General features: G+C 38.5%; 1 protein-coding gene across 4 annotated transcripts in view; it reads left to right on the top strand.

The window, feature by feature from the left end:
- The window catches only part of LOC124612564 (probable tubulin polyglutamylase ttll-15), a 70,355-nt gene that overhangs the window by 34,132 nt on the left and 9,262 nt on the right, over positions 1–26,961 (top strand). For all 4 annotated transcript variants that reach the window (XM_047140841.1, XM_047140840.1, XM_047140839.1 and 1 more), the window contains exons 6-7: positions 10,766–10,929; positions 13,408–13,583. In XM_047140841.1, coding sequence (XP_046996797.1) covers positions 10,766–10,929; positions 13,408–13,583 — 340 coding nt within the window. The remainder of the gene's footprint in view (positions 1–10,765; positions 10,930–13,407; positions 13,584–26,961) is intronic.

The raw sequence follows: 26,961 nt of genomic DNA, 5'->3' as shown, positions 1-26,961 counted from the left end.
CTATAACTTTAACTTCTTTCTTTCATTTTCTTATTTCATGCTAAGGGACACCTCATCTCCATTGTCTTTTATACAGATTTTTGGTTAACTACTGCCATCTATCTGTCCATTCTTATACATTAGCAGACACATTCCCATCTGCTGCACTTCATACCATAGGCCCTTGTTTCCAAGGTATGCAGGAGAGCATTTGTGAAGTAGGGAAAGCAGTCAAGAGTTGTTGGGCAGTTGAAGCTTTGGAGCAGATCTTGAGATTTAACTGAATGATTCAATCAGTAAGAGCATTTACACACAAAAGACAAGCCACTGTAGAATGAAAGGTTCACTGAGACTCTCCTAGACTTCTGTAATAAGTTTCAGTCAGTTTTTTTTCGGGATCGTTTCCCAAAATCACACGAGAAGAAAGAATACCTGTAAAAGAGCAAGAAACACAAGAAGAAATTACCTGTACCTTATCATGGTTAAAAATGCAAGATGTTGTCAGGTTTGGATACCTAATTGGTTGAAAATGTAGTTGTGGGAGACAGATTAAGAGGAGTTTCTCTCGGTGACCAATGGACTTGGCGAAAGTGGTGGTGGAATTTCGGTAGAGGAAGTGTGGGGCGTAACATATCAAAGCAGGAAATAATTAAATTTGGAAAGGCTACAATAAATGTAGAAAAGAAGGAAGTCAAATACCTATGAATAATTGTGAAATACTCCAGTTTATTAATGAAAGAAGGAAATGCAACAATGCAAAGGGAAGCCAATGATTTCATATCTGGAAAGAGAAGTGTTTCCACCAGTGCCAACAAACACAGAATAGATTTGAATCTGATTGCAGTCATGTGAAATGGGAGGGAGGAGGAGGAGGAGGAAGAGGAAGAGGAAGAGGAGTAGGAGAAGGAGAAGGGTGGTGGGTGCCACAAGATTCTGTTTTGGGTCCATTGCTATTCTTGGTATATGCATATTATAAAATCACAACTGTTATCATGGAAGACATTCAATGAATGAATGTAATTTAGTTAATAAGGTATGTGGTAGTATCAGAATGTGGTTTTCAGAGAACAAATTAATGCTTTAGTGTAACAAAATGCAATGAATGCATGCAGTTTCTAACATACAATTCTTGTAATAAAGAAATTTTATTGGCCCTAGGTGAGCTCTCAGTAAAGTGAAGCATTTTAAATTCTTGGGTCTGAGGGTAGACAAAAAGCTTTCTTGGAATTATCGCATTAAAAATCTTGTGCAGAAACTGAATGGTGCTATTTTCACTATAAGACTAATCTTCATTGAAATGTAAAGGATTGTTTACTTTTCCTTACTTTTACTTTATTATCTCTTATGCTATCATATTTTGAGGCAACTCTGTGCACCCATCAGGAGTATTTGTAGTCCAGAAAAGGGCAGTCGGGCTGATCTATGATGCCAGTTTGTGAATTTTGCATTGGCCATTGTTCAGATGTCTCAAAATTTATCTCTGCCATTCCTGAGCTGCTTGAAGGGATTTGTTGTTGACAATGTTGACTCATTCAGAGGAAACTGCAACATAAATTCAGTGAACATTAAATGAAAAAACCATTTACACTTGGCTAACACTTCCTTAAGCATGACCGAGCGAGGTGGCGCAGTGGTTAGACACTGGACTCGCATTCGGGAGGACAATGGTTCAATCCCACGTCCAGCCATCCTGATTTAGGTTTTCCGTGATTTCCCTAAATCACTCCAGGCAAATGCCGGGATGGTTACTCTGAAAGGGCACGGCCGACTTCCTTCCCAATCCTTCCTTAATGCAATGAGACCGATGACCAAGCTGTCTGGTATCCTTTCCCAAACCAACCAACCATCCTTAAGCATGGTTAACACTACCTTAAGCATTGTACAGTTAAGCGTCCACCATTCAGCAGGTTTCATTTTCAATAGGCTTCCAGCATAACTGAACAAGTTGACTGATAAACCCCAAATCTACCGATATTAAGGTGATAGGTTTTCTTGCGACACACTTCTTCTGTTGTGCAGAGGAGTCCTCCCAGTAGTTGAGAAATACTCTCTGTAATGTGTCATTTACAATTTTGTGTTTTATTAATTCTTCAGTTCTTTTCCTTATAAATTTACTAATTATCATTCTGTAAACCATGTATTGACTTATTCCCTGACCAAGTATCTTAGACTAGCATGGAACCTGAATAAGATAAAAAAATAAATAAAATAGCTATCCTGCTATATTTTCATTGGTTTTAGGTCTGGTATGTCTTTTTCCAGTAATAATGAAACAATGGAAAACCCAAAATGGAAATAACAATATTATGAGAAGGAAAGTTGCTACTCACCATAGAGTGGAGATGCTGAGTGCTGAGTCACAGATAGGCAGAACAAAAAGACACTCACATTTAAAGCTTTTGACCATTAAGGCCTTCGTCAACAATAGACACACACACACACACACACACACACACACACACACACACACACACACACACACACACACACGACTGCAGTCCCAGGCAACTGAAACCACCCTGCAAGCAGCAACATCAGTGCATGATCGGAGTGGCGACTGGGTGGGGGGTAAGGTGGAGGCTGGAGTGGGGAGGGGGTTGGCGGGCAGTGAAGTGCTGCAGGTTAGACGGAGGGCAGGTGAGAGGTGGGGGAGGGGACCGGCTTGGCAGGATGGAACAACGACTGTGGAGACTTATGGTTCGTCACTAGAAAAAATTTTCAGCCATACAAATAGTCATGGAACTTCATGACCCCATATATGATTGCAAAGGCTTCTTTTTCAATTTGCGAATAGTTTTGTCGTGCGGCGTAAAGCAATTTAGAAGCAAAAGCTATCGGTCGATCAGCAGATCCAACATGATGCGACAACACAGCACGTAAACCATAGGATGAAGCATCCACAGCAAGCACAACTGGTTGAGAGGGATCGAAATGGACTAGGCAACGAGCACTCAAGAGGGCGTTTTTCAGTTTCTGAAAAGCCGCTTGGCATTCGGCCGACCACACAAACGGAACGTTGCGCTGGCGTAATTGGTGCAACGGCGCAGCTATTTGTGTAGCATTGGGGATGAACCGATGATAATAGTAAATCTCACCCAACACAGATTGCAATTCGGACAAGTTTTTAGGTGAGGGAAGGTTGGCAATGGCACAAAGGTGTGACTGCAATGGATTGACACCTTGTGCGTTGATTACATGTCCCAAATATTCTATTTCTGTACGAAAAACACACATTTGTCTTTGTTCACTTTGAGGCCTGCCTCTGACAACACCGAAAATAGGCAACGCAAATTCTGCAAGTGTTCATCTGGAGTACGACCGGCAACTATGATGTTGTCCAGATAATTGGAGCAAAAAGGGACTTTGACAGTCAGTTGCGACAAGTAATGCTGAAAAATAGCAGGAGCTGATGAGCTGCCAAAGGGGAGGTGTAAATACTTAAAAAGACCCAAGTGAGTGTTGATCACAAAAATGTCCTGGGGTGGTTCATCTAAAGGAATTTGCAAATACGCATCCCGTATGTCAGTCTTGGAATAGTATCTGCCCATGCCCCAATTTGTCCATCTGTTCCTCTGGGCGAGGGAGAGGATAGCTATCTGCAATCGTTTATGGATTCACTGTACTCTTGAAGTCCACACACAGACCCATGGAACCATTGGGCTTCATTAGCACAACTAATGGGGAGGCCCACTGACTAGCACTAACGGGCACAATCACCCCCTCATTTTACAAGGAACAGAGTTTGGCTGCCACTTGATCGCGCAATGCGGGAGGCACTGATCGTGCTTTGCAAAAACGTGGCCGGGCACTTGCCTTGAGCGTGACGTGCGCAACATAGTCACGGATGCAGCCCAAGTCATCGCTTAACAATTCTGGGAACTTGTCACTGAGGGGCAACAGCAGCAGCAGCACTAGTAGGACAATCACTAATTGCTAACACATTGTTTTGGGTGCTGAGTCCGATCAAATTGAAGCAGTCCAGTCCAAAAATGTTTTCGCATGAGTGTGCAGCTATAACATGCAACAGAATTGTCCTGGTCACATTATGGTATTGTGCTGGCAAACTACATGTGCCAAGAACTGAAATACGCTCGCCTCTACCGTATTTACTCGAATCTAAGCCACACTTTTTCTCCGGTTTTTGTAATCCAAAAAACCGCCTGCGGCTTAGAATCGGGTGCAAAACAAGTGGAAGTTCTGAAAAATGTTGGTAGGTGCCGCCACAACGAACTGCCGTCGAATATATGTAGCGCTACACAGGCATGGTTTGTGGGCACAAAGATAAATACTGGCACCAAAACCTCTGCATCAGTAAATAAATTTTTTAAAAAAAAAGGTGGAAGACGAGCTTTTTTTCTCCACCCAGAGTTTCGACAACTGCATTTTCACACATTATCCAACGAAGTAAATACAACTCCGTATTGTTCATCTTCGAATGTAGCAGAATTTCAATGTACTACGAAAATCCGACTGGCAAGACTGTTTGGGATGTTTGTCAATATGGCCAACTCTACGTTCTGAAATTTTTCCTACCTGTGACAAGAGATGGTTGCTAATAGGAACTTGTATGAATTGTGAATCACATGCAGTATTCTCTTCACCATAAGAATAAGACGAATATAAACATTTTGCCATGTTTTCTTTCGTGTCTGCTGCTATCTCATTTAAATCCTGCCTGCCTAATAAACTACGAAACTAGAGTGAGACAACAGCAAACGCGGAAGAATATATGTATCGTGTCATGTTTATATTCGTATTAAGTGATACAGTCAGAACTGAAGCACGGCAGCTGACTAGATTTTCAAATCTAAGATGACTCTAATTTATGTGCAGAATTTGATGTACTAAAGATGCGGCCGCAAAGATTTTCAAACGGAGAAAAATTTTCGCCTAACTCTCGTTCAGAACATGTTCTATCATACGCAGTCTATTATTTGGTTCTTGTTGATCATTATCAAAGAAAGCAGCAGTGTAAGTAACAACAAATAGCAGTCTCATGCCATTGTTTCGCTAATGAGACGATTCCTCTCTATTTTTTTATTGTTAGCGGCAGTAACGCGCACAAAAGCAAGCCATGCCGCGAGCGGCGACAGACCATAAACACGCACTATCAGAATGCGACAAACAATGCATGACACAGTACAGTAATGCATTTTCAGCTTAGAGTGACGTAAACACCTATAACAAAGAAAATGGCACTTATCAGATCGAAGCAAAATAAGCAATAGATTCAAACCAAACGAAGCACGTGAAAAAGGAAGGGTACCCGTATAAATACGGACGGAGCGCCTGACGCATAGCAATGGCTACCTGATAAAGCTTGACTGCTAAGCTTACGACTCGAACCAAACTACTACAGCCGTATCGTCATTCATTCAACCTAAATTGTGTCTCATATTACAATGGACCAACTTTGATTCGATTTGGAGGTGCGGCCTAAAACTTTTCTCTCCCTTTGAATTTCGAGTCTCAAATTTTGGGTGCGGCTTAGATTCGGGAATTTTTTTTTTCTTTATTTTGAGTCACATTTTTCAGGTGTGGCTTAGATTCGAGTGCGGCTTAGATTCGAGTAAATACGGTATACGCTGTAAGTGGAGAAGAGGGCTTTGCAAGTGTAGGCTTTCCTAGCAGTTCATACACATGGCTATTAATCAGTGTAACGTCAGAGCCCGTGTCCGATTGAAATTTCACACGATGCGAAGCCAGGAGCAAGTCAATGTTCAATTTGTGAGCCCGTTGGTGTACAGAGGACGGCAACGCACTACCACTATTAACTACATTGACACTACGGAACTAGCCACTGGCTAAAACACTGTTTCCAACACTGTCGACAGTAGAGCCAATAACATGGACTGAATGTGCGTGTCCAGAAGCACGAGGAGCAAATGTATTCAGTTTACGCTGTTGGCACACGGATTGTACATGTCCAGTCTTCCCACACATGTAGCAAGAATAGTTACGCGATGGACAATGTTCGCGTTTGTGATGCACATTACACTGCGGGCATGATTTCAAAGGCACCTGCGAGGAAGCAAATTGTTTGTTTTGATGCAAAGCCTGTTGGCGGGAATGCAAGCTACTGCCACCATGCTGTTTGTGTATCCGCAGTGTGCGTGGCAACTTTTCCCTATGACGGTCGGTCTGTCGTACACTAGGGTCGTTCGATACACGTCAAACGGATGGCAAGTCAAAACTGTTTTGAGTGTTTTCACATGCATCTCTACTTTCCAAGATAGTGACAACTTGGTCGAGGGAGGGGATCGGGGATCCGCAATATTTACTTCCTAACATGAACGTTCTGCACATTCTGAGTGATGGCATCACAAATCATAGTGTCTGCAAAAAGTTTACCACAGTCGCACGTAAATCGACAATCACAAGTTAATCCTTTGAGGTCGGTAATCCACTGTTTGTAGGTTTGACCCGGCTGTCTATGATAGCGAAAGAACTTGAACCTAGCCGCAGCAACTAGGGTTTGAGAGACAAAGTATTGTGACAAAGCCTGAATGCACTGTTCGTATTGCAAAAGTTCTGGGTGGGAGGCCGGAAATAACTTTTCTAAGAGTCGGTATACTTCAACACCCGCGGAGGCCAATAGAAAAACAAGTCTTAGCTGACCTGGGTGCTGGTGAGCCGCCATGTGTGCCTCGAATAGAGCTAGATATTCATTCCATGTTTCTTCATCCTGATTGAAGGCTCTGAACGGTGGCATGCAGGTTGGTAAGTCCGTGGGGCCAACTGCAGCAGGCGTCATTGATTGCTGCTGCGCTGTTATTAGTTGCTGCATGCCGGACAAAAGTTGAGTCATCTGCTGCGTCTGCAAAAGCAAAATCTGTTCAAGAGTGACTGTGGAGGTAGTAGACGCTTGCGCAGGATTGGGAGGAGCCTGGTGTGGAGGCGTGGGAGTAGCCATGTTAGTACAATGCAACTGTTGAGAACAAGATACCAATAAACGAAGCAAAAATGTGAAGTGCTCCACACTGAAATCCAAAAATGTCCACAAGAAATTCGGTTAGTTTTGGTTAGGCGCAAGCAAGAAGCAATTAGCAAATGGTGCACAAGCAATAGCAAACGTTGAGGCAAGCAGGATTGACAATGGTGGCAGGAGGCAGAGTCCGCCCGCTGCTCAGCAAAACCAAAATCCTCGTCGCCACTTTTATGGGCTGCCTGGATGTGGCAACCATAATTTGGATACGGAGTAGGATGTGACCAGGTTGTGACTAAATTCTGGTGGCAGGAAAACGATTAGTGACAAATAAGCACCAGCTAGTATAAAACAGTTACTTAGCTTTATTGACAGCGAACAGTGTACCGTAGATACAGTTCCAATTAGTGTCCAAGAATATTCCTGATTCGTGGCCTAAGTCGTTATACAATACTGAATCACACAGCGAGCTAGCTAACCAGACAACAAACGATGGCACTGATGACTGCAACGAGCTGTCTGCAGACTCCCTGACTCGGGGCCAGTGCTCCTGTTATATCAAGTAGCCAGAAGGCACTGTAGGCCCCAGTTTAGCAATGGCGCAATGTCTTCAGTCGGCTTCAGTCGGCGGCAACACCATGGGAAACTGTGACAAGCGAGGCAATGGCAGGGCGCGCATGCTATTCGGTTGGGTCTGCGAATACAAAAGTTATGGACGGAGGTACTGATGTAGCCATCTTTAAGGTGGTTTGTTGCGTTGGGTTGGACCAAGTGAAGCAAATGGGGGAGAAGTTGTTGAGGTTCTGGAAGAATGCAGATAGGATGCCCTCACCTTTGATTCAGATAGCAGAGATTTCATCAGTGAATCTGAACTATGTGAGGGGTTTAGGATTCTGGGTTTTTAGGAGAATTCCTGTAGATGGCCAATGAATAGGTTGGCATAGAATGGTGCCATGCGGGTGCCCATAGCCATACCCTGGATTTTTTTTAAAGTAATACTTTCAAAGGAGAATACATCCTTCCATCACCACCTACTGCACTCTGGTCACAACATCGCTTATCCCTTTTAAAGGCAGGGCTACCTGCAAAACCATTCACGTGGTCTACAAGCTAAGCTGCAACCACTGTGCTGCATTATGTAGGCATGACAACCAACAAGCTGTCAGTCCACCTGAATGGCCACCAACAAACTGCGACCAAGAAACAAGCAGACCATCCTGTTGCTGAACATGCTGCCAAACATGACATCCTTCATTCCAGTGAGTGCTGCACAGCCTGTGCCATATGCATCCTTCCACCAACACAAGCTTTTCTGAACTGTGCAGGTGGGAACTTTCCTTGGAATACATCCTACATTCCTGTAACCCTCCTGGCCTCAACCTTCATTAGTCACTGTCCTCACCCATCCAGCCCCTTCCCTGTTCCCATTCCAGCACTACACAGCCATCATTCCACCACCACATCCAGTCTTTTTATTTCTCTCCTTTTCTGGTACTTTCTCCCCCTTCTCCCGCTCACCAACCCCACTTTACTGTCCACCACCCCCACCATACTATCCCTCCCCCTCCCCCCAGCCTCCTCTACCCCCACCCAGTCGCCATTCCCATCATACACTGATGTTGCTGCTCGCAGGGTGGTTTCAGTTGGCCTGGGACTGCAGTCGTGTGTGTGAGTTGTGTCTGCGTGTTTGTCTGTGTGTGTCTATTGTTGACAAAGGCCTTAATGGTCGAAAGCTTTAATTGTGAGTGTCTTTTTATTGTGTCTATCTGCAACTCAGCATCTCCTTTCTCATAATATTGTTTCTTTCTGGTAATACCTAGTTTTGCTTCATTCAACTATTTTCTAAATTCTGGCCAGAGGAAGAAGTGTTTGGTTAGACACCTAGTATCTGCATATGCATTTGTTCTTTTCCAAGTGTGTTGCTGTCTGGTTAGTAGAAACTTTTATTTGAATTTGTTTCCACTTGGAGATCTTATTTTTACCATGATTTTCTTACTAGAACATTTAAGTCTTGTAGCATTGGTTAACCTGAAGAAAAAATGGACCTTTCATAATATAAATCAGTAAGCTGAAAGCAGAAATATCTGTTGTCATTAATGGAGATCAGAGGTTTTCCTAATGGAAGTGCTGAAATTATTTCCCTGATGTGTTGCAGTTTTGAATGCCTGTACTTGATTTCAGTAACATTACAGTGTTCAGCCATATACTTTTAATGGAAAACCGTGGATGGAATGAGTAAAGATAACCATTCACTTTACAGGAGGACTTTTGAAGGAGCACTTGTGATTTATTAAGTTACTTCTAATTTTTGGTCCGGCACTTTATATTGATATAACTCCACCAAGTTGTATACATGCAGTCTGAAGCAACAAATCAAAATTTGTACCAAGGCTGGGATTCAAATCTGGGTCTTCTGCTCATGAGGCAGATGTGCAAACCATTATCCTGCCCTGGAACAGTGGCTTTGCACAACTGCACGAACTATCTTAGTGTGCCTCCCTCCTCAATCCAAATTCCAATTAATGCCTCAGCCCACTTCATATTCCCCATAAACTTGAACAGCATTGCAGAGGTTCTCCAACTGTATTGGAATAGCACCTCAGCATTGAATTAAATGTGAGATAATGCCTGAAATCCAGACCTAGTTATTTTAATCAAATGAAACTGTGTAATTCCAAAAACCCAGGTCAAAATTTTGGCTTTAGTACAAATTTTCATTCGTCTCTTCAGTCTGCTTATATACATCATAGGCGACTGAGACTTGAAAAGGTCTCAGGAACCCTGTAGTTTCGTTTTACTACCAAGTTGTCAGTGAGAGTTAATTCTCATAAACTTTTTACTTTTATCAGCATCCGCCCATAACTTTTTGTTGAACTTGCTATGGAACCACCATAATCATTCATCTGGCTGTAATATGCCGGCCGGAGCGGCCATGCGGTTCTAGGCGCTACAGTTTGGAACCAAGCGACCGCTACGGTCGCAGGTTCGAATGCTGCCTCGGGCATGGATGTGTGTGATGTTCTTAGGTTAGTTAGGTTTAATTAGTTCTAAGTTCTAGGCGACTGATGACCTGAGAAGTTAAGTCGCATAGTGCTCAGAGCCATCTGGTCGCAATATTCATAGTTTACACTGTATATGCTTTCTTATTGTCTTCCACAACCTGTTTTTGTCCATTGTCTATTTACATTCTGCATATTATCCAAATGTCTGTTGTTTATTGTCTCCCGTTTTATATTTTCAATGTATTGTTTGCATATTTTCTTGTGTATTTCTCCATGATGCTTTTTTCTGACTTTGTGTGGTTTTTTCCCATTGCATCCTTTAGGTGTTTTTTTTTTTTTTTAAAAGATTTAGCTTCTCTATTGGTCCATTGATTTCCAGCAACTTATTATTGATACTCTGTGCTCTGAATCTTGGTTCTCTCCCCCTCCCCCCTCTCTCCCTCTCCCCCTCCCTCCCTCACTTTGTCCCTCTCCCCTTCCCTCTCCTTTCCCCTCTCCCCTGCCCCTCACTCTCCTTCCCTCCCTTCCTCCCTCCCTCCCTCCCCCTCTGCCCCTCTCCCTCCCCCCTTTTTTCTCACTTGTATTCCCACTCATGGGCTTAGCATAACTTCTCATTTTAGTTTCTTGTTTTACATATTTCCTGATATCCATGTAGAGAAGCTATATGGAAGTTCTAGAAGCTGGGTATTCAACTGTATTTTTTAAAAAAATGTGCATTTTAACCTGCATCAGTTATCGATATTTTCATATTTGAAATGCAGTATGCAGTAATTGTAATTTATTTCATCTTTGTCCTAATTGAGTCCATTTATCTTATAAAGTTTGTTTTTTTCTGAAGTGTCCAAAAATTTTGCTTCAGGTTTTGTCCTGTCAAGTATCATCCCTTTGATCCAACTGTACTTGATAAATATGTTGTGGGAGATGATTACCTTCCCATATGGGAGGTACCGTCACTCAAGAGTTATTATAATGACTTGGGTTTTTCCATGAAAGAGTCTTTTGATGCATATATGAAGAGCATTGGTAAGATGAAAGAATTACTAAACGAAATAGGACGTTGTATAAGATAACATGGGGGTAAAGGAGGAGGTCATCTTCACAGCTTCTATTCACTTACACTTATTTGCATGCTCTTTATTTCTTTTTGTGTCTTACTCAATACCGTTAAGTTAATCTGCACTGCTAATTTTACTGTAATAAGATCTCATTTTGACATTACACTGATAATTTTTTGAAAGTTTGTTTTAATTATTTATGGAAATAAAAAAGAATTAAATTAATAATTGTTAAAATATCATTTTGTCACTTATACAAAAAGGTTTTGATTGTACTATGTTTACAGTATTATAGTAGTAGTGCAGGGCAGTGCGGCTCAAAAGAATGGGAAATTTTAGAATGGAGATTAATAGACGAACACAGTTACTTACATATTTGTTTATGTCAGTGTGTAGTACAGAGTATGCCATTATTGTATTTCACAGTGATTTTTATTTCTTGAATAATGCATTTGATAGATGTGGTCCTCCTTGGGGTAGACCTTCCTGCAGCCTGATAGGAATGTCATGTATGGTTCAACCTAACATTTCAATAGGAATTCTGATTTCCTCTCATATTCTTGCCTTAAGTTGTTTGGTGGTAGCTGGTTGAGTATGGTAACCGTCTTCTTAAGGTGACCCCAGAAGGTAAGGTCACACACTGTCAGGTCAAGCGATCTTGAAGGCCACACAATGTAACCGTGCCTTGAAATGATACAGTTACCAATCAATCATTGCATTGATATCCATGCTGTATGTGTCATTACTCAGTCATGTTGAAACCAACTGTTGGCAGGAAAATGGGGCAATTCATTCACAACAGAACTTTTCATCATGGAAATATGCTGAACAAATGTTACAGTGGACTGTGCACCCATCATCATCTTCAAAAAAGTAGGGGCCTGAAACAGCACTTGATGATATGGTGTACAATACAGTAACCTTGCTGCTGTGCAGTGGATGCTTGTGTAGCTGATGTGAATTTTGATGAGATCAAAATAAAAATTCTGTCTGTTCACAAAGCCACTGAGGTGAAACAGTGCTTCTACCGACATCCATAGGTTGTTAACAAAATTGTCATTGTCGTGCACTTTTGCTAACATGTGTTCAGTGTATTGTCTGTGCATTAGCGGATTGTTAGGTTGAAGTTGCTGAATGATGTGCAGCTTGTACCGGTGGCACTCTCAATCCACATTCAGTATTCATAGAACAATTGAGTGGTGCAATTGTAGAGACTCTGCATGACATCGAAACAGAGCACTGCGGAGCTCTTATCAAAGCAATTCACACAGCCTTGACATTGTCTCCCATATGAGTGCTTTGGGGGGTCTCCCTGCAGTTAGCTTCTTCAATGCAGAACTCATTGCTTCAAAATTGCAGACCCAGGTGGTGATTGCATGCCCTGAGCGAGAGAACATGACCATGCTACCCAGTGTTGAAATGATGCCAAAATTCTTGATATGCAGCCTCCACAATTACGTTCTTGCAATAAGCTTGTACCACAAAGGCATGCTAGACATCATTCCATTGCTCCATGTTTAGTTTACTAAACAGCAAGACAGTGCAAGCAGCATTTTATATGTCATTCAGCTCCACCTACCTCGCAGCATTGCCACAATGCATTCCAGAATTTCCCATTATTTTGGATCACTGTGTATTTGGCAATGGAATTGCAGGATAGAGACTACATAAAAAAATCAAAATATGGAACTACAGGAATTCTGCAGGTGAATAGTTCATGGTGCATATACACACTGAAAGGCTAGTTAATGACACTAACTATGGAGTTTTCCTTCTTCTTTAGGTACCTCACCCCCCCCCCCCCCCCCTCCTCCTGAAAAAAAGTAGAACTGGAAGAAGAGCAAAATTTTAAAAAATTAGAGCAGCCCGCTGATGTGTGTGTTTACTTGTGCACCACATGATTTATCCATCTGCCTTAGAGTGTATTATAATTTTGATTGGCGGATATTTTTTGTCTTCTAGATAAAGCCAATGGTGTAAGATCTGTTATATCACTTTCCTTTTCCCCATTGCATTAGGTGTACTTGGTGTGCACTTGGTTTACATTGAATTCAAATAAAATATTTTTGAATCATGTGAAAATGTAAAATTCACCCAACAGTTTCGAGAAAACTGAAACTACTTGAAAAATCTGAGACATTACAGTATTTTATAATTCACCTATTTGTTAATTCTTCTGGTGCTGTCTTTACTAATCAGCTGGAAATATTTCAATTAATAGCCTTCTCTGTCTTAATTATATGACAACAACTAACATGATCTCATTACTGCTATACATTCATAAGAAAAATTTAAAGGTAAGTGGGAAACGAATTTCTCAGAAAGGAGAAATATTTAGCAGCTAGACTTCTTGAATGAATAAATATCTCTGACATGTAGCCATCTAACTTCAAATAAGGAACAAAGAGAAAATAATCTGATTTACATTACTGTGTACTGTTTTCAGGGAAAGACACAGACAAAATTTGGAATCAAGTTGATGAAGCAATTAGAAATATATATCTGGCGAAAGAAGCATTAATAATACAGATTTCGTCAAAATTCAAATTTACGTCAAATTTTTTTGAAATGGTGCGGATTGATCTTGTGCTGGATGAGGATTTAAATGTTTATCTAATGGAGGTAAAGAAGTTATAACATTTCACTAGAAAAATATAAATTAAAGACCCACACAAGAGTATAAATTAATAGTAATGTAGTGTTTATGAGTGCATGATGTGTTTTTTGTATATCTGTTTTGTTTGAAAGGCAAGAAATTAAAAGACTCTTGTATGAGGTCCAGTTTCAAATGCAATTACTGTGAATTTAGTTAATTCCATGATCTTCTGTTATTTGGTTTATTTATAGCTTTGATGGCTACATGCAGCTAGACATCTTATTGAATTTAAAAAATAGCACTGAAAGACCTAAGTCAAAAAAAGGCCCCGGGAATAGACAACATTCCATTAGAGCTACTGATAGCTTTGGGAGAGCCAGCCATGACAAAACTCTACCATCCGGCGAGCAAGATGTATGAGACAGGCCAAATACCCTCAGACTTCAAAAGAATGGAATAATTCCAATTCCAAAGAAAGCAGATGTCGACAGGTGTGATAATTACTGAACTATCAGTTTAATAAGTCATGGCTGCAAAATACTAACACGAATTTTTTACAGACAAATGGAAAAACTGGTAGAAGCTAAACTCGGGGAAGATCAGTTTGGATTCCTTAGAAATGTTGGAACACACGAGGCAATACAGACCCTACAACTGACTTATCTTAGAAGATAGATTAAGGAATGGCAAACCTATGTTTCTAGCATTTGTAGACTTGGAGAAAGCTTGTGACAATGTTGACTGGAATACTCTCTTTAAAATTCTGAAGGTGGAATTCTGAAGGTGGCAGGGGTAAAATACAGGGAGCAAAAGGCTATTTACAATTTATACAGAAACCACATGGCAGTTATAAGAGTAGAGGGGTATGAAAGGGAAGCAGTGGTTGAGAAGGGAGTGAGACAGGGTTGTAGCTTATGCCCAATGTTGTTCAATCTGTATATTGAGCAAGCAGTAAATGAAACAAAAGAAAAATTTGGAGCAAGAATTAAAATCCATGGAGAAGAAATAAAAACTATGAGGTTTTCTGATGACATTGTAATTCTGTCAGAGACAGCAAAGGACCTGGAAGATCAGTTGAACAAAATGGACAGTGTCTTGAAAGGAGATTATAAGATGAAGATCAACGAAAGCAAAATGAGGATAATGGAAGAAAGTAGTCAAATGAAGTCAGGTGATACTGAGGGGATTAGATTAGGAAATGAGACACTTAAAGTAGTAGATGGATTTTGCTATCTGGGGAGCAAAATAACTGATGATAGTTGAAGTAGAGAGGATATAAAATATAGACTGGCAATGGCAAGGAAAGCGTTTCTGAGGAAGAGAAATTTGTTAACATCGAGTATAGATTTAAGTGGCAGGAAGTCTTTTCTGAAAGTACTTGTACGTAGTGAATCTATGTATGGAAGTGAAACGTGGACGACAGATAGAGTAGACAAGAAGAGAATAGAAGCTTTTGAAATGTGGTGCTACAGAAGAATGCTGAAGATTAGATGGGTAGATCATGTAAGTAATCAGAAGGTACTGAACAGAAGTGGGGAGAAGAGGATTGTGGCACAACATGACTAAACGATGGTACTTGTTGGTAGGACACATCCTGAGGCATCAAGGGATCACCAATTTAATATTTGAGGGTATTGTGTAGGGTAATAATAGTAGAGGCAGACCAAGAGATGAATACACTAAGCAGATTCAGAAGGATGTAGGTTGCAGTAGTTACTCAGAGATAGAGTAACATGGAGAGCTGCATCGAACCAGTCTCTGGACTGAAGACCACAACAACAACAACAACAACAAAATATGTTTCAAATTATTGCATTTTGTGTTAGCACAAATGTATGCTGCTCTTGGCAGTTTTAATAAAATAATTTTGGTACTAAACTGCATCACATTGCAATGTGCAACATACAGATGAATCAGCATATCAGCGTAGGCATAATATAAGGAAATAGAGAGGAAGCAGAATAAAGTTACAGACAGTGAGTGCTGTGTTTCAGTAATAGAATTGCAGGTACATACAAGATAGCAGTTCTGTCTGTCTACAGACTCCAACAGGATATATACAAAATTTCATTTAGCAGTTACAGAGGCTACTAGTAAGACTTGGTAGAAGTAACTGGGAAGTGAGTGTACATGGAGATTTCAATAGTGATTTAATCTCAGTTATTTCTTATGAAGGACGTATAGTGTTAAAAAATGTCCATACTTGGTTTGGTCCACATAGTAACATTCCCAAGAAGGATAGAAGGACATTGTGCACCAGTGCTCCAAAATTTGTTTCAAAATGCAACAATCTTTCATGAAATAGATGCAAACCCTATAAGAAATGGTTTATCTGATAGTGATGGTTAAATGGTATCAATTAGATGGAACTAAAAAGGGAAATGTAAACTTCCACAGAATTGTAAATGCTCAGGAGCTACACTATTCAGATATAATCTGCAGGTTGAAAAATGGGAAGAAGATTGCCAGGAATACATAGTAGGTGAGAAATTTAATTCTTTCCTAAAAGATTCATAAGGCACTGTGAATCCAGTTTTTGTTTACAAGAAGTCAGAAACAATTAGTGTAGAAATCCAGAGAAAAAGTAGCTGACATCTGAGGTCAAGGTGTCTTTTGCATGGAAGGCAGAGAGCTTTATATATTGTAAAGGACTAGCTCTAATTAAGACTTAACAATAAGCTACCAAAAGTGTTGCATAATTGTTTATTGTGTCATCAAAAAGTTGAGAACAAAACCAAGGACAATTTGGAGCATTATTAAATGTGAAATGAATGAATTTGCTATGGCTAATGATATTTAACTACCAGATGACAGTAACAGTGAGACATGATATTGAATTCAAATCATTGGCAACTAAATGCAGTGGTAGGATTAAAAACAGCCGACCAGTTGCAAAGGATAAAGTAATCTTTACCTAGGTTTCGATAGATTTAAATCTATCTTTTCCAGAAGGCGGCCTGAGGACAATGAACATCGTAATTTATATTAAAAGGTATGAAACATAAGTCAAGAATAGAGTTTAATATATATTAGGAGAATCTTGTATTACAAAATATGAGAAGGATTCCTGGTACTTACAGTATTGCATTACCATGGAGTGATATGTCATTGTCGTTTTTACAAACATCGGCATAGCTCCATTAGTCCAAACAAAATATAGCCCTGAGAATAGGGTTTGTCAGACAAATAAAAATAAGTACATGGAAGTTGGAGAGCGCATAAGCGACTGGGTAAAATCGGCCAGCGTAGTAGCACTGCAGCCAGGGCAGGTGGCGCTCAGGTCACGAACTATGTGCCGATTGGCGTACTGAAGCAACATGTAAAATATCCATATTAATTGCGACCTTAGATAGAGTGACAATAAATAAAAGGAAAGCATTTAACATCCCGTTATGACATTGTGGGAGCCTTAGGAACAATAACGTAGATACATACATCAAAAAGGCAGGTGGCGCTTACGCCATAAGTTACATGCAGTGGCATATACAGCCAGAATATAAAAGTTATATTATCATATTAGTGAAGCACGTAGATCGTATATAAATCAAAACTTTAAGAATAATCAGTAATGGCTCTTAAGACATAAATTACGAAACCTGGTCAACAATCCAGTTAATATACATTCTCAGGGAGCCAAGGTTTTGGAATAAGAGAAAATTACATGAGGGCCGATGTAGTGGCAGCCATACATCGTGAGAATACCACATTACATAAAAGATAGTGAGCTTAAAGATTTGAAAGTGCATTATAGCTTCCTGAGGAAATAGACTACTGAGGTTACCAACATTAATGTTATATATTAAACAGTATGGGTTTAAAGCCTTCGAAGAATTGTCTACAGGCAAGGTTCAACTGATCGTTCAGTATATTACCGTCTTTGAGCTCTAGATGTTTAAAAATAAATAACTCTTCCCACAGATCTAGTCTCCGTCCTTTGACTTGTCTGTGTAGGATAATCGTGTCTTCTAACTGTTTGGGCGTATGGCCTGCTATCAAGAGGTGTTCAGCAAAAGTAGAGTTGTGGGTATTCGCTCCTTTTCTACGCAATAGATGTTCTTTATATCGTGTTTTCACAGCTCTGCCTGTTTGACCAATATAGTATGAGGGGCAGTTATTACAGGTTAATTTGTAAATACCTGAATTAGAAAACCAATCACTGGCAATCTCTACTGACTGTATAAGATTTCTTTTTAAACTGTTATCTGTAGAGAAGGAGACGTTACAGTTATATTTTTTATTTAGAAGACGTTTAATCCTATATGATATGTTACCCAAGAAAGTGATGGAAACAATTTTTTTAGTTTCTGTGGTATCTGTGGGGAGGTTATTGCTCAAAGTCGAACATTTTTGGGAAATTTTCTTATTGAGCAGGTAATCGATCATATTCTGGTTGTACCCATTATTAACAGCGATTGCTTTGATGACATTCAATTCCTTCAGTTGATCCGCAGGCGATAAAGGAGTGGTTACCATTCGGTGAATGGCGGAATGAAAAAACGCCAGTTTATGAGATTTTGGATGAGTTGAGTCAGCAGGAATGATATTATCTGAATATGTTTCTTTGCAGAAGATATTGAAATGGAAGTTATTATCTTGTATGGAAATTGTTAAATCGAGAAAATTAAGTTCACGTTTATCATTTTGAAGTTCTTTTGTGAAGGAAATTTTTTCATGTAAACCGTTGAAAGTATTGAAGAGCTGCTCTAACTCATGATCAGTGCCATCAAAAGCAATGAAAATGTCGTCAACATAACGTGCATAATAGCAGATATTGTAGTGTAATTCTGAACTTGAATTGAAGAAAGTTGTTTCCAGGGCGTTGATGAAAACCTCTGCTAGAATACCGGCGAGGGGGCTACCCATCGCTAGACCATCTGGCTGTACATACATTTTCCCGTTAAATGTGAAATAATTGTATTTTAAAATGACCTTAAGCAAACCAATGAGTTCCGCAATCTGAGTTTCACTTAGTTTTTTATGCTTAAGAAGATTCTCTTTTACAAGGTCTATGGTTTCATCAACCGGGACATTTGTATAAAGGCTGACGATGTCGAAGGACACCATAGACCTTGTAAAAGAGAATCTTCTTAAGCATAAAAAACTAAGTGAAACTCAGATTGCGGAACTCATTGGTTTGCTTAAGGTCATTTTAAAATACAATTATTTCACATTTAACGGGAAAATGTATGTACAGCCAGATGGTCTAGCGATAGGTAGCCCCCTCGCCGGTATTCTAGCAGAGGTTTTCATCAACGCCCTGCAAACAACATTCTTCAATTCAAGTTCAGAATTACGCTACAATATCTGCTATTATGCACGTTATGTTGACGACATTTTCATTGCTTTTGATGGCACTGATCATGAGTTAGAGCAGCTCTTCAATACTTTCAACGGTTTACATGAAAAAATTTCCTTCACAAAAGAACTTCAAAATGATAAACGTGAACTTAATTTTCTCGATTTAACAATTTCCATACAAGATAATACCTTCCATTTCAATATCTTTCGCAAAGAAACCTATTCAGATAATGTCATTCCTGCTGACGCAACTCATCCAAAATCTCATAAACTGGCGTTTTTTCATTCCGCCATTCACCGAATGGTAACCACTCCTTTATCGCCTGCGGATCAACTGAAGGAATTGAATGTCATCAAAGCAATCGCTGTTAATAATGGGTACAACCAGAATATGATCGATTACCTGCTCAATAAGAAAATTTCCCAAAAATGTTCGACTTTGAGCAATAACCTCCCCACAGATACCACAGAAACTAAAAAAATTGTTTCCATCCCTTTCTTGGGTAACATATCATATAGGATTAAACGTCTTCTAAATAAAAAATATAACTGTAACGTCTCCTTCTCTACAGATAACAGTTTAAAAAGAAATCTTATACAGTCAGTAGAGATTGCCAGTGATTGGTTTTCTAATTCAGGTATTTACAAACTAACCTGTAATAACTGCCCCTCATACTATATTGGTCAAACAGGCAGAGCTGTGAAAACACGATATAAAGAACATCTATTAGGTAGAAAAGGAGCGAATATCCACAACTCTACTTTTGCTGAACACCTCTTGATAGCAGGCCATACGCCCAAACAGTTAGAAGACACGATTATCCTACACAGACAAGTCAAAGGACGGAGACTAGATCTGTGGGAAGAGTTATTTATTTTTAAACATCTAGAGCTCAAAGACGGTAATATACTGAACGATCAGTTGAACCTTGCCTGTAGACAATTCTTCGAAGGCTTTAAACCCATACTGTTTAATATATAACATTAATGTTGGTAACCTCAGTAGTCTATTTCCTCAGGAAGCTATAATGCACTTTCAAATCTTTAAGCTCACTATCTTTTATGTAATGTGGTATTCTCACGATGTATGGCTGCCACTACATCGGCCCTCATGTAATTTTCTCTTATTCCAAAACCTTGGCTCCCTGAGAATGTATATTAACTGGATTGTTGACCAGGTTTCGTAATTTATGTCTTAAGAGCCATTACTGATTATTCTTAAAGTTTTGATTTATATACGATCTACGTGCTTCACTAATATGATAATATAACTTTTATATTCTGGCTGTATATGCCACTGCATGTAACTTATGGCGTAAGCGCCACCTGCCTTTTTGATGTATGTATCTACGTTATTGTTCCTAAGGCTCCCACAATGTCATAACGGGATGTTAAATGCTTTCCTTTTATTTATTGTCACTCTATCTAAGGTCGCAATTAATATGGATATTTTACATGTTGCTTCAGTACGCCAATCGGCACATAGTTTGCGACCTGAGCGCCACCTTTCCCTGGCTGCAGTGCTACTACGCTGGCCGATTTTACCCAGTCGCTTATGCGCTCTCCAACTTCCATGTACTTATTTTTATTTGTCTGACAAACCCTATTCTCAGGGCTATATTTTATTTGGACTAATGGAGCTATACAGATGTTTGTAAAAACGACGACGACATATCACTCCATGGTAATGTAATACTGTAAGTACCAGGAATCCTTCTCATATTTTGTAATACAAGATTCTCCTAATATATATTAAACTCTATTCTTGACTTATGTTTCATACCTTTTAATATAAATTACGATGTTCATTGTCCTCAGGCCGCCTTCTGAAGAAGATAGATTTAAACCTATCAAAACCTAGGTAAAGATTACTTTATCCTTTGCAACTGGTCGGCTGTTTTTAATCCTATTACGTGGAACCGTTGCTGTTGCGCAGCTATGTTTAAAATACTTAAATGCAGTGGCTTATTCTTAACATTAGCTGAAACCACAGGAACAAGAAGTGGTCCATCAGAGACAGATCAGTTACATTTACTGAGATGGACTGTGAATAGTCTAACACCACGCTAAGACAATGCACAATGACAAAGTAATTACAGGGACAGCAATCAAATTGAGAGCAAAAAGGAATGTAGCAGAAAAAAGAAATAAACAAAAATGTTAAAAATCAAGATGACATTCTTTTTAAAAGTTGAACACAGAGTGTTACTCAGAAACCTTACTCTTGCAAATTATATAAATGACTACTTTGTAAATAATCCAGTCAACCTGAGTAAAAATTGCTTTAGGAATAGCGGAACCCCAGCTCCAAGAGAAAAACGTGTAAAATCAATAGTGGCATGTTTCACAAACAAATTAAAACTTCTTAAAATACTAGAAACAATGAAGAATAAAATGTCGTCAGGGACTGGTGAGGTACCTGGTTCAGTCATAACTAAATATCCTTGTATTATATCAGAACCGCTATCATGTATCATAAATACATCATTGTCAAAAGGAGTGTTTCCACAAAGATTAAAATTTTCAAAAATAAAACCATTCTTTAAAAAGAGCAATGTACAGGAAGTAGGAGACTATAGACCAATATCTGTGTTATCTGTATTTTCAAAAGTAATAGAGACAGTCATGAAACACAGAATTACAAGTTACCTTGAAATATTCAGTTTCCTGTCTGTAAACCAATAAAATAGGAATAAACTTCGAATTACACAGGCCAATGATGGAAAAACTTTTTTGCTGAAAATACCTTATTCTTATGTTTTTTAGGATGGGAAATCCAAATATGATATTTAAAAAGCTGTATCACCCACCATTTCTTCACATTTTACAGTTAAATTTATTAAAGTAAGTGATTTTTTAAAGAATTTAACAGCTTTTATGTAGTTAAAATAATTTAAAAAGGAGGTGTAATGAATGTAGATGACGTTGGGAGCACTGCTGAAAAACAGTTGCTGGCTAAAAAAGGTCGATTCTATTTTTGTGTTAACAGATAGTGTTTTGTCTACTGTCAACCTAAGCTCACTTTTCCATTTCCTGTACATGTGATCAGTACAATGTCTAATCATGGTTGTAAAGACTCTGCTGACAATTTTTGTTTTATATTTGTGGTGAATTTTTGATTGAAAAACACCAAAAAAACATTACAGACTTTGTGAAAAAGGTTTATCTATCATACTTTGGATCTAAACTTAGTGATGAAGATAAGTCTTGGGTGCCGCATAAAGTATGTTATGTGTGTGTTGGAGATCTGAGAAAATGGTCCAAAAGGGAGAAAAGAGCCTTTAGATTAGCTGTTTCTATGATGTGGAGGGAGCCAAGAAATCATTCCAATGATTGCTACTTTTGCAGTGTTGATATTACTGGTCATAATTCGAAAAACAAGAAAATAATAAGCTACCCTAACCTTATGTCTGTCATCTGACCAGTAGGGCATGGTGTAGATTTGCCAGTTCCTGAACCACCAGATGATTTAAATTCTATTCCAACATATGTATTTTCTGATGTATAATCTGATTTAGTTGAACCAGATGATGATGAATTCCATTGTAATACAGAAAGTCTATAGCCAAAATTGTGTACACAGGCCGAGGTTAACAATTTGGTTAGGGATCTGGGCTTAATGAAAGAAAAAGCTGAATTGCTTGGCTCTACATTAAAAGAAAAAAAACTTATTGGCAGTTGGAACCAGTCTGAATATTAGATCTGTAAACAATACTTTGTTTTTTAAAGTTTGCTGAAGTAATTTCTACTATCTGTTTCCTATTATGGAGATATCACTGAAACCATTTTTTTTTGCCACTCCTCATGCACCAATAGCTTATAACTTGTCTACAGCTGAACAGTATTAAATGACATCAATAACACAGGCCATAGAAAGAGAGTGCAGCAACTCTCCAAGTTTTTTCAACAAGAAGGTGATTTAGTGTACTGTTCAGACATCCCCAGCCCAATGAATGAATTTGGTATTGGATACAAAAAGGAAGACTGGAGGCTGTTTATTGATTCATCCAAAAATAGTGATGGAAAAACACTGTGAAGGGTGCTGGAACACCAACATGATGGGGGACTATTGTTGGTCACTTCATGAAGGAGTTCAGCAAGTGACTCATCATAGAAAAAGCTACACAAGAAGCGTCAAAGAAAAAAGAGAGAGAAAATGCAAGCCAATTCCAGCTGACAAGTGAAACCTCTGTTAACACACATCATTGTGTTAAGTAGCTTACTGTAAATACAAACCATGTTGTAACAAAACATTTCATTAATTTCCCTGTTTACCGTATAGTATAGGACTTTTATACTATATAGTAAAAAGCATATTGCTCAAAAACTATGGGTGATCCAAAAAGCTAAGGCTAGATTTGGATTCAGCTCATAAAAATATATAAAGATCAGCTATCAAAGTAAAAAAAGTTTTAAAAAAATTTTTCATTGGCCTGTGTTATTGATGTCATTTAATACTGTTCAGCTGTAGACAAGTTATAAGCTATTGGTGCATGAGGAGTGGCAAAAAAAATGGTTTCAGTGATATCTCCATAATAGGAAACAGATAGTAGAAATTACTTCAGCAAACTTTAAAAAACAAAGTATTGTTTACAGATCTAATATTCAGACTGCGCCATTTGAATAATAACAAGAGTCCAACCAGAGGCACTCACATAACTGTATTTGCTGATGATACAAATGTTGTTGTAAATGATATAAACCAGATATTATCAACATCTGTGACCAGCATTAGAATATTTATGAAATTGGTTTGAAATGAATAAGTTGACCTTAATAATTTCAAGAACTATTACAGTATTATATTCATTACAGGAAAACAAAGTCACATCCCAACCTGGATCTCAGAATACAAAATAAAGTAATTCAGAGGGTAGCTGTCACAAAAATTATAGTTGTCCGTATAGATAAAAATTTAGACTGTAAAAAGCCCACAGCCTCTATCTCACTAGCAAGTTAAGTTCTACTTGCTTTGTGTTATGTGTAATTAGTAGCATGTGTAGTACAAAGTGTAGCAGAATTATCTACTTTGCTTACATGTGTTCTGCTATTACCTCTGGCCTGACCTTCTGGGGCCATAGTAAGACAAATATGCAAAACATCTTCGCTATACAGAAACAAGCTAATAGAATTATTACCAACAGTTCAAGGCTAACACCCTCCAAGAAGTTATTTCAACATGTAAATATTCTATCCTTACCACACATCTACATATAAAACGTGTAATTAATACAAAAAGGTACAGTGACAATTTCAAAATGAGCTCAGAGTTTCATTCTTACAAGAATGTACAGTGATATCCATATAAAAAGAGTAAATAAGGATTTAGCACAAAACAAATAAACATTCAAGGCACTAGATTGTACAACAAATTTATGGCACAGACTAAAGAAATAAAAATATTGTTTTCGTTTAAGGAAACAGTATTCAAATTTTTGATAACTAACTGCAGTTATAGTGTAGAAGAATACCTGAAATAACCATGTAGTAACTAATTATATTCATGTATTATGTGTCAATAGCAATTTTTAATTAAATGCTTGCCATTTTGAACAAAGGTGTTGGAACTGTTAGGTATTTGTATGTAAATGTTAGCTATACACTCCATGTAAGACATCTTTTTCATGCATTTGTGTAATTAAAGTTGTATGTGCAATTTTGAATGTGATATTGTGAAGGGTATGATGCATACTTGTATTATGTAGGATGCTGTACACCCTTTTATTCGCAGGTTCGAATCCTGCCTCGGGCATGGATGTGTGTGATGTCCTTAGGTTAGTTAGGTTTAAGTAGTTCTAAGTTCTAGGGGACTGATGACCCCAGATGTTAAGTCCCATAGTGCTCAGAGCCACCCTTTTATTATTATTATTATTTCCTTCACTATCTCAGACGTTAAGTCCGGTTAAAAATGGAGTGACGCGGACCTTGATCAAGCGTCACTTCCTTTTAACTGTACGGTATGTGTTATATTGCATTTAGGAACTTTCGGGTAATTGAACATGTATCAATAATTACGGATTTCTGTAGTTGTATATATATATATATGTTTGGATGTAGCTGTATTGCATTGATGTACTGGTGGATATTGTGTGGTATGACTCCTGTAGTTGATAGTATAATTGGTATGATGTCAACTTTATCCTGATGCCACATGTCTTTGACTTCCTCAGCCAGTTGGATGTGTTTTTCAATTTTTTCTCCTGTTTTCTTTTGTATATTTGTTGTAGTGGGTATGGATATTTCGATAATAATAATAATAATAATAATAATAATAATAATTATTATTATTATTATTATTATCATCATCATCATCATCATCATCATCATTATTATTATTCTATGTATTTTCCACCAATATCCACACAATGTACAGTGTATCTCGATGAACAAACTACTACTGTTACTTCTGCTACTACAAAAACAGTAACAACAACAACTACTACTACTACTACTGCCACCGCTGCTGCTCCTGCTTCAATTTTGCCATATTATCTTGATAGCTGGTAGTGCGTCTTCCCTTCCCAGAATATGCAGCAGTAATACCTACTTATAAATGTGGATACAAGCAATTGAACTCTAATTATTGACCCATCTTCCTCCAAAATTTGTTCTCAAAAGTTTTTGAGAATGTAACTTATCATCTAATTGAGAATAACCTTATAGCAACTGTTCAGTTTGGCTTCCATAAAGACTTTCCTACTGAGCAGATTGTGTACGATCTTGAAAACTTAGCTCTTTTAAAACTAAATGAAAGAAATTACCTTGTTGGCATTTTGTACAATCTTGCCTAGGTAATTGATTGTGTGGGACTGTAATGTTGTACTGGGGAAATTAAAATAGTATGGTGATTAAGCATTCACTTTCCATGGATGGCGTCATATCTTAAGAATAGAAAACTGAGTTGGGAAACATTAAACATGGTGTTCTGGAAGATTTTGTGCTTGTCCTGCTCTAGGAACATTTGAGAAATTCAAAAAACTATGATGTTTGCTGATCACACATGTATATTGGTAAATGGCCTGAAAACAACCATGCCAGATACAGACAGAAGAATAATGAAACAGGTTTAAAACTGGTTTGCAGCAAAAATCTTGACCTCCAGTCTTACAAAAACTCATATTACCCAATTCTGAACAAATAAAAATGACTTACAGGTTCCAAAAATAGAAAACAATGGGTATGCACTGGATGAGACTCCACAAAGCCTCTAGGCATCTAATGAATAGTAAACTGAGGTGACACCAGCCTGTGGATGTGCACATAGGTATCTCTCTCATTGTGTTGGTCTGCAGACGGGATTGTAGTATATGCTGCATATGTCCACTCAGTACCTTCCTATCGATAATCTTCAACAGGAGCATGAAATAAGCTGATAAATGAATATCTTGCAGAAGCCTCTTAGGAACCTAGGGATCGTCAACATACATATACTCCCTAACAGTATTTATTGTCAACAAAAAGAGTGAATTTAGGGTGAGCGCTGCAGTGTACAATCACATTACTAGAAGTAAAATTAATTTTTGTGTAGACTACATATCCCTATGTTGGGTACAGAATGGAGTTTTATTCTCTGGTGGAGAAGCCTGTAATTGGTTGCGAGTAGGCATCAGGGAGGAAATTGAAAATTCCCATAGTGTAAATCTCCATTCTGAGCACAAAAGAGCGATGCACAGTGTATTTGAAAATTAGTCTTACTTCTAGTATTGTGACTGTGAATTGCTGGAGGATCCTGATGAGGCTTCTGTGAGATGTTTAGTTATCATCATTACTCATTATTTTTATTGTGGACTTCTGTAGAATAAATAATTTTTTGCACTCTAGATGCTTCACACCAGAAGACTACATATAGGTTGATCCTGTGTTTTATTCAGTATTATTATATGTGTTCATTCGGGAGAATATCATCTGCCCTTGACACAACTAAGTTCTCCAGCTACCGTCATATCACTTTGAGTGACAGTCTCTTTGACAATTAGTAAATTTCTCACATTAGCCATAGTCATGTGTGCCATTCCACATGTTAAAACTGTACAACTTCCCCTCCAAATATTCCAAATAGAAAAAGAAATTTGTAACTTAAATGTAAGACCGTGTTCTTTTCAGTGT

Source organism: Schistocerca americana, chromosome 4 (assembly GCF_021461395.2).
Source record: "Schistocerca americana isolate TAMUIC-IGC-003095 chromosome 4, iqSchAmer2.1, whole genome shotgun sequence".
Classification (NCBI taxonomy): domain Eukaryota; kingdom Metazoa; phylum Arthropoda; class Insecta; order Orthoptera; family Acrididae; genus Schistocerca; species Schistocerca americana.
The sequence above is the reverse complement of the archived record's forward strand: the minus strand, read 5'-3'. Positions and strand labels throughout refer to the sequence as shown.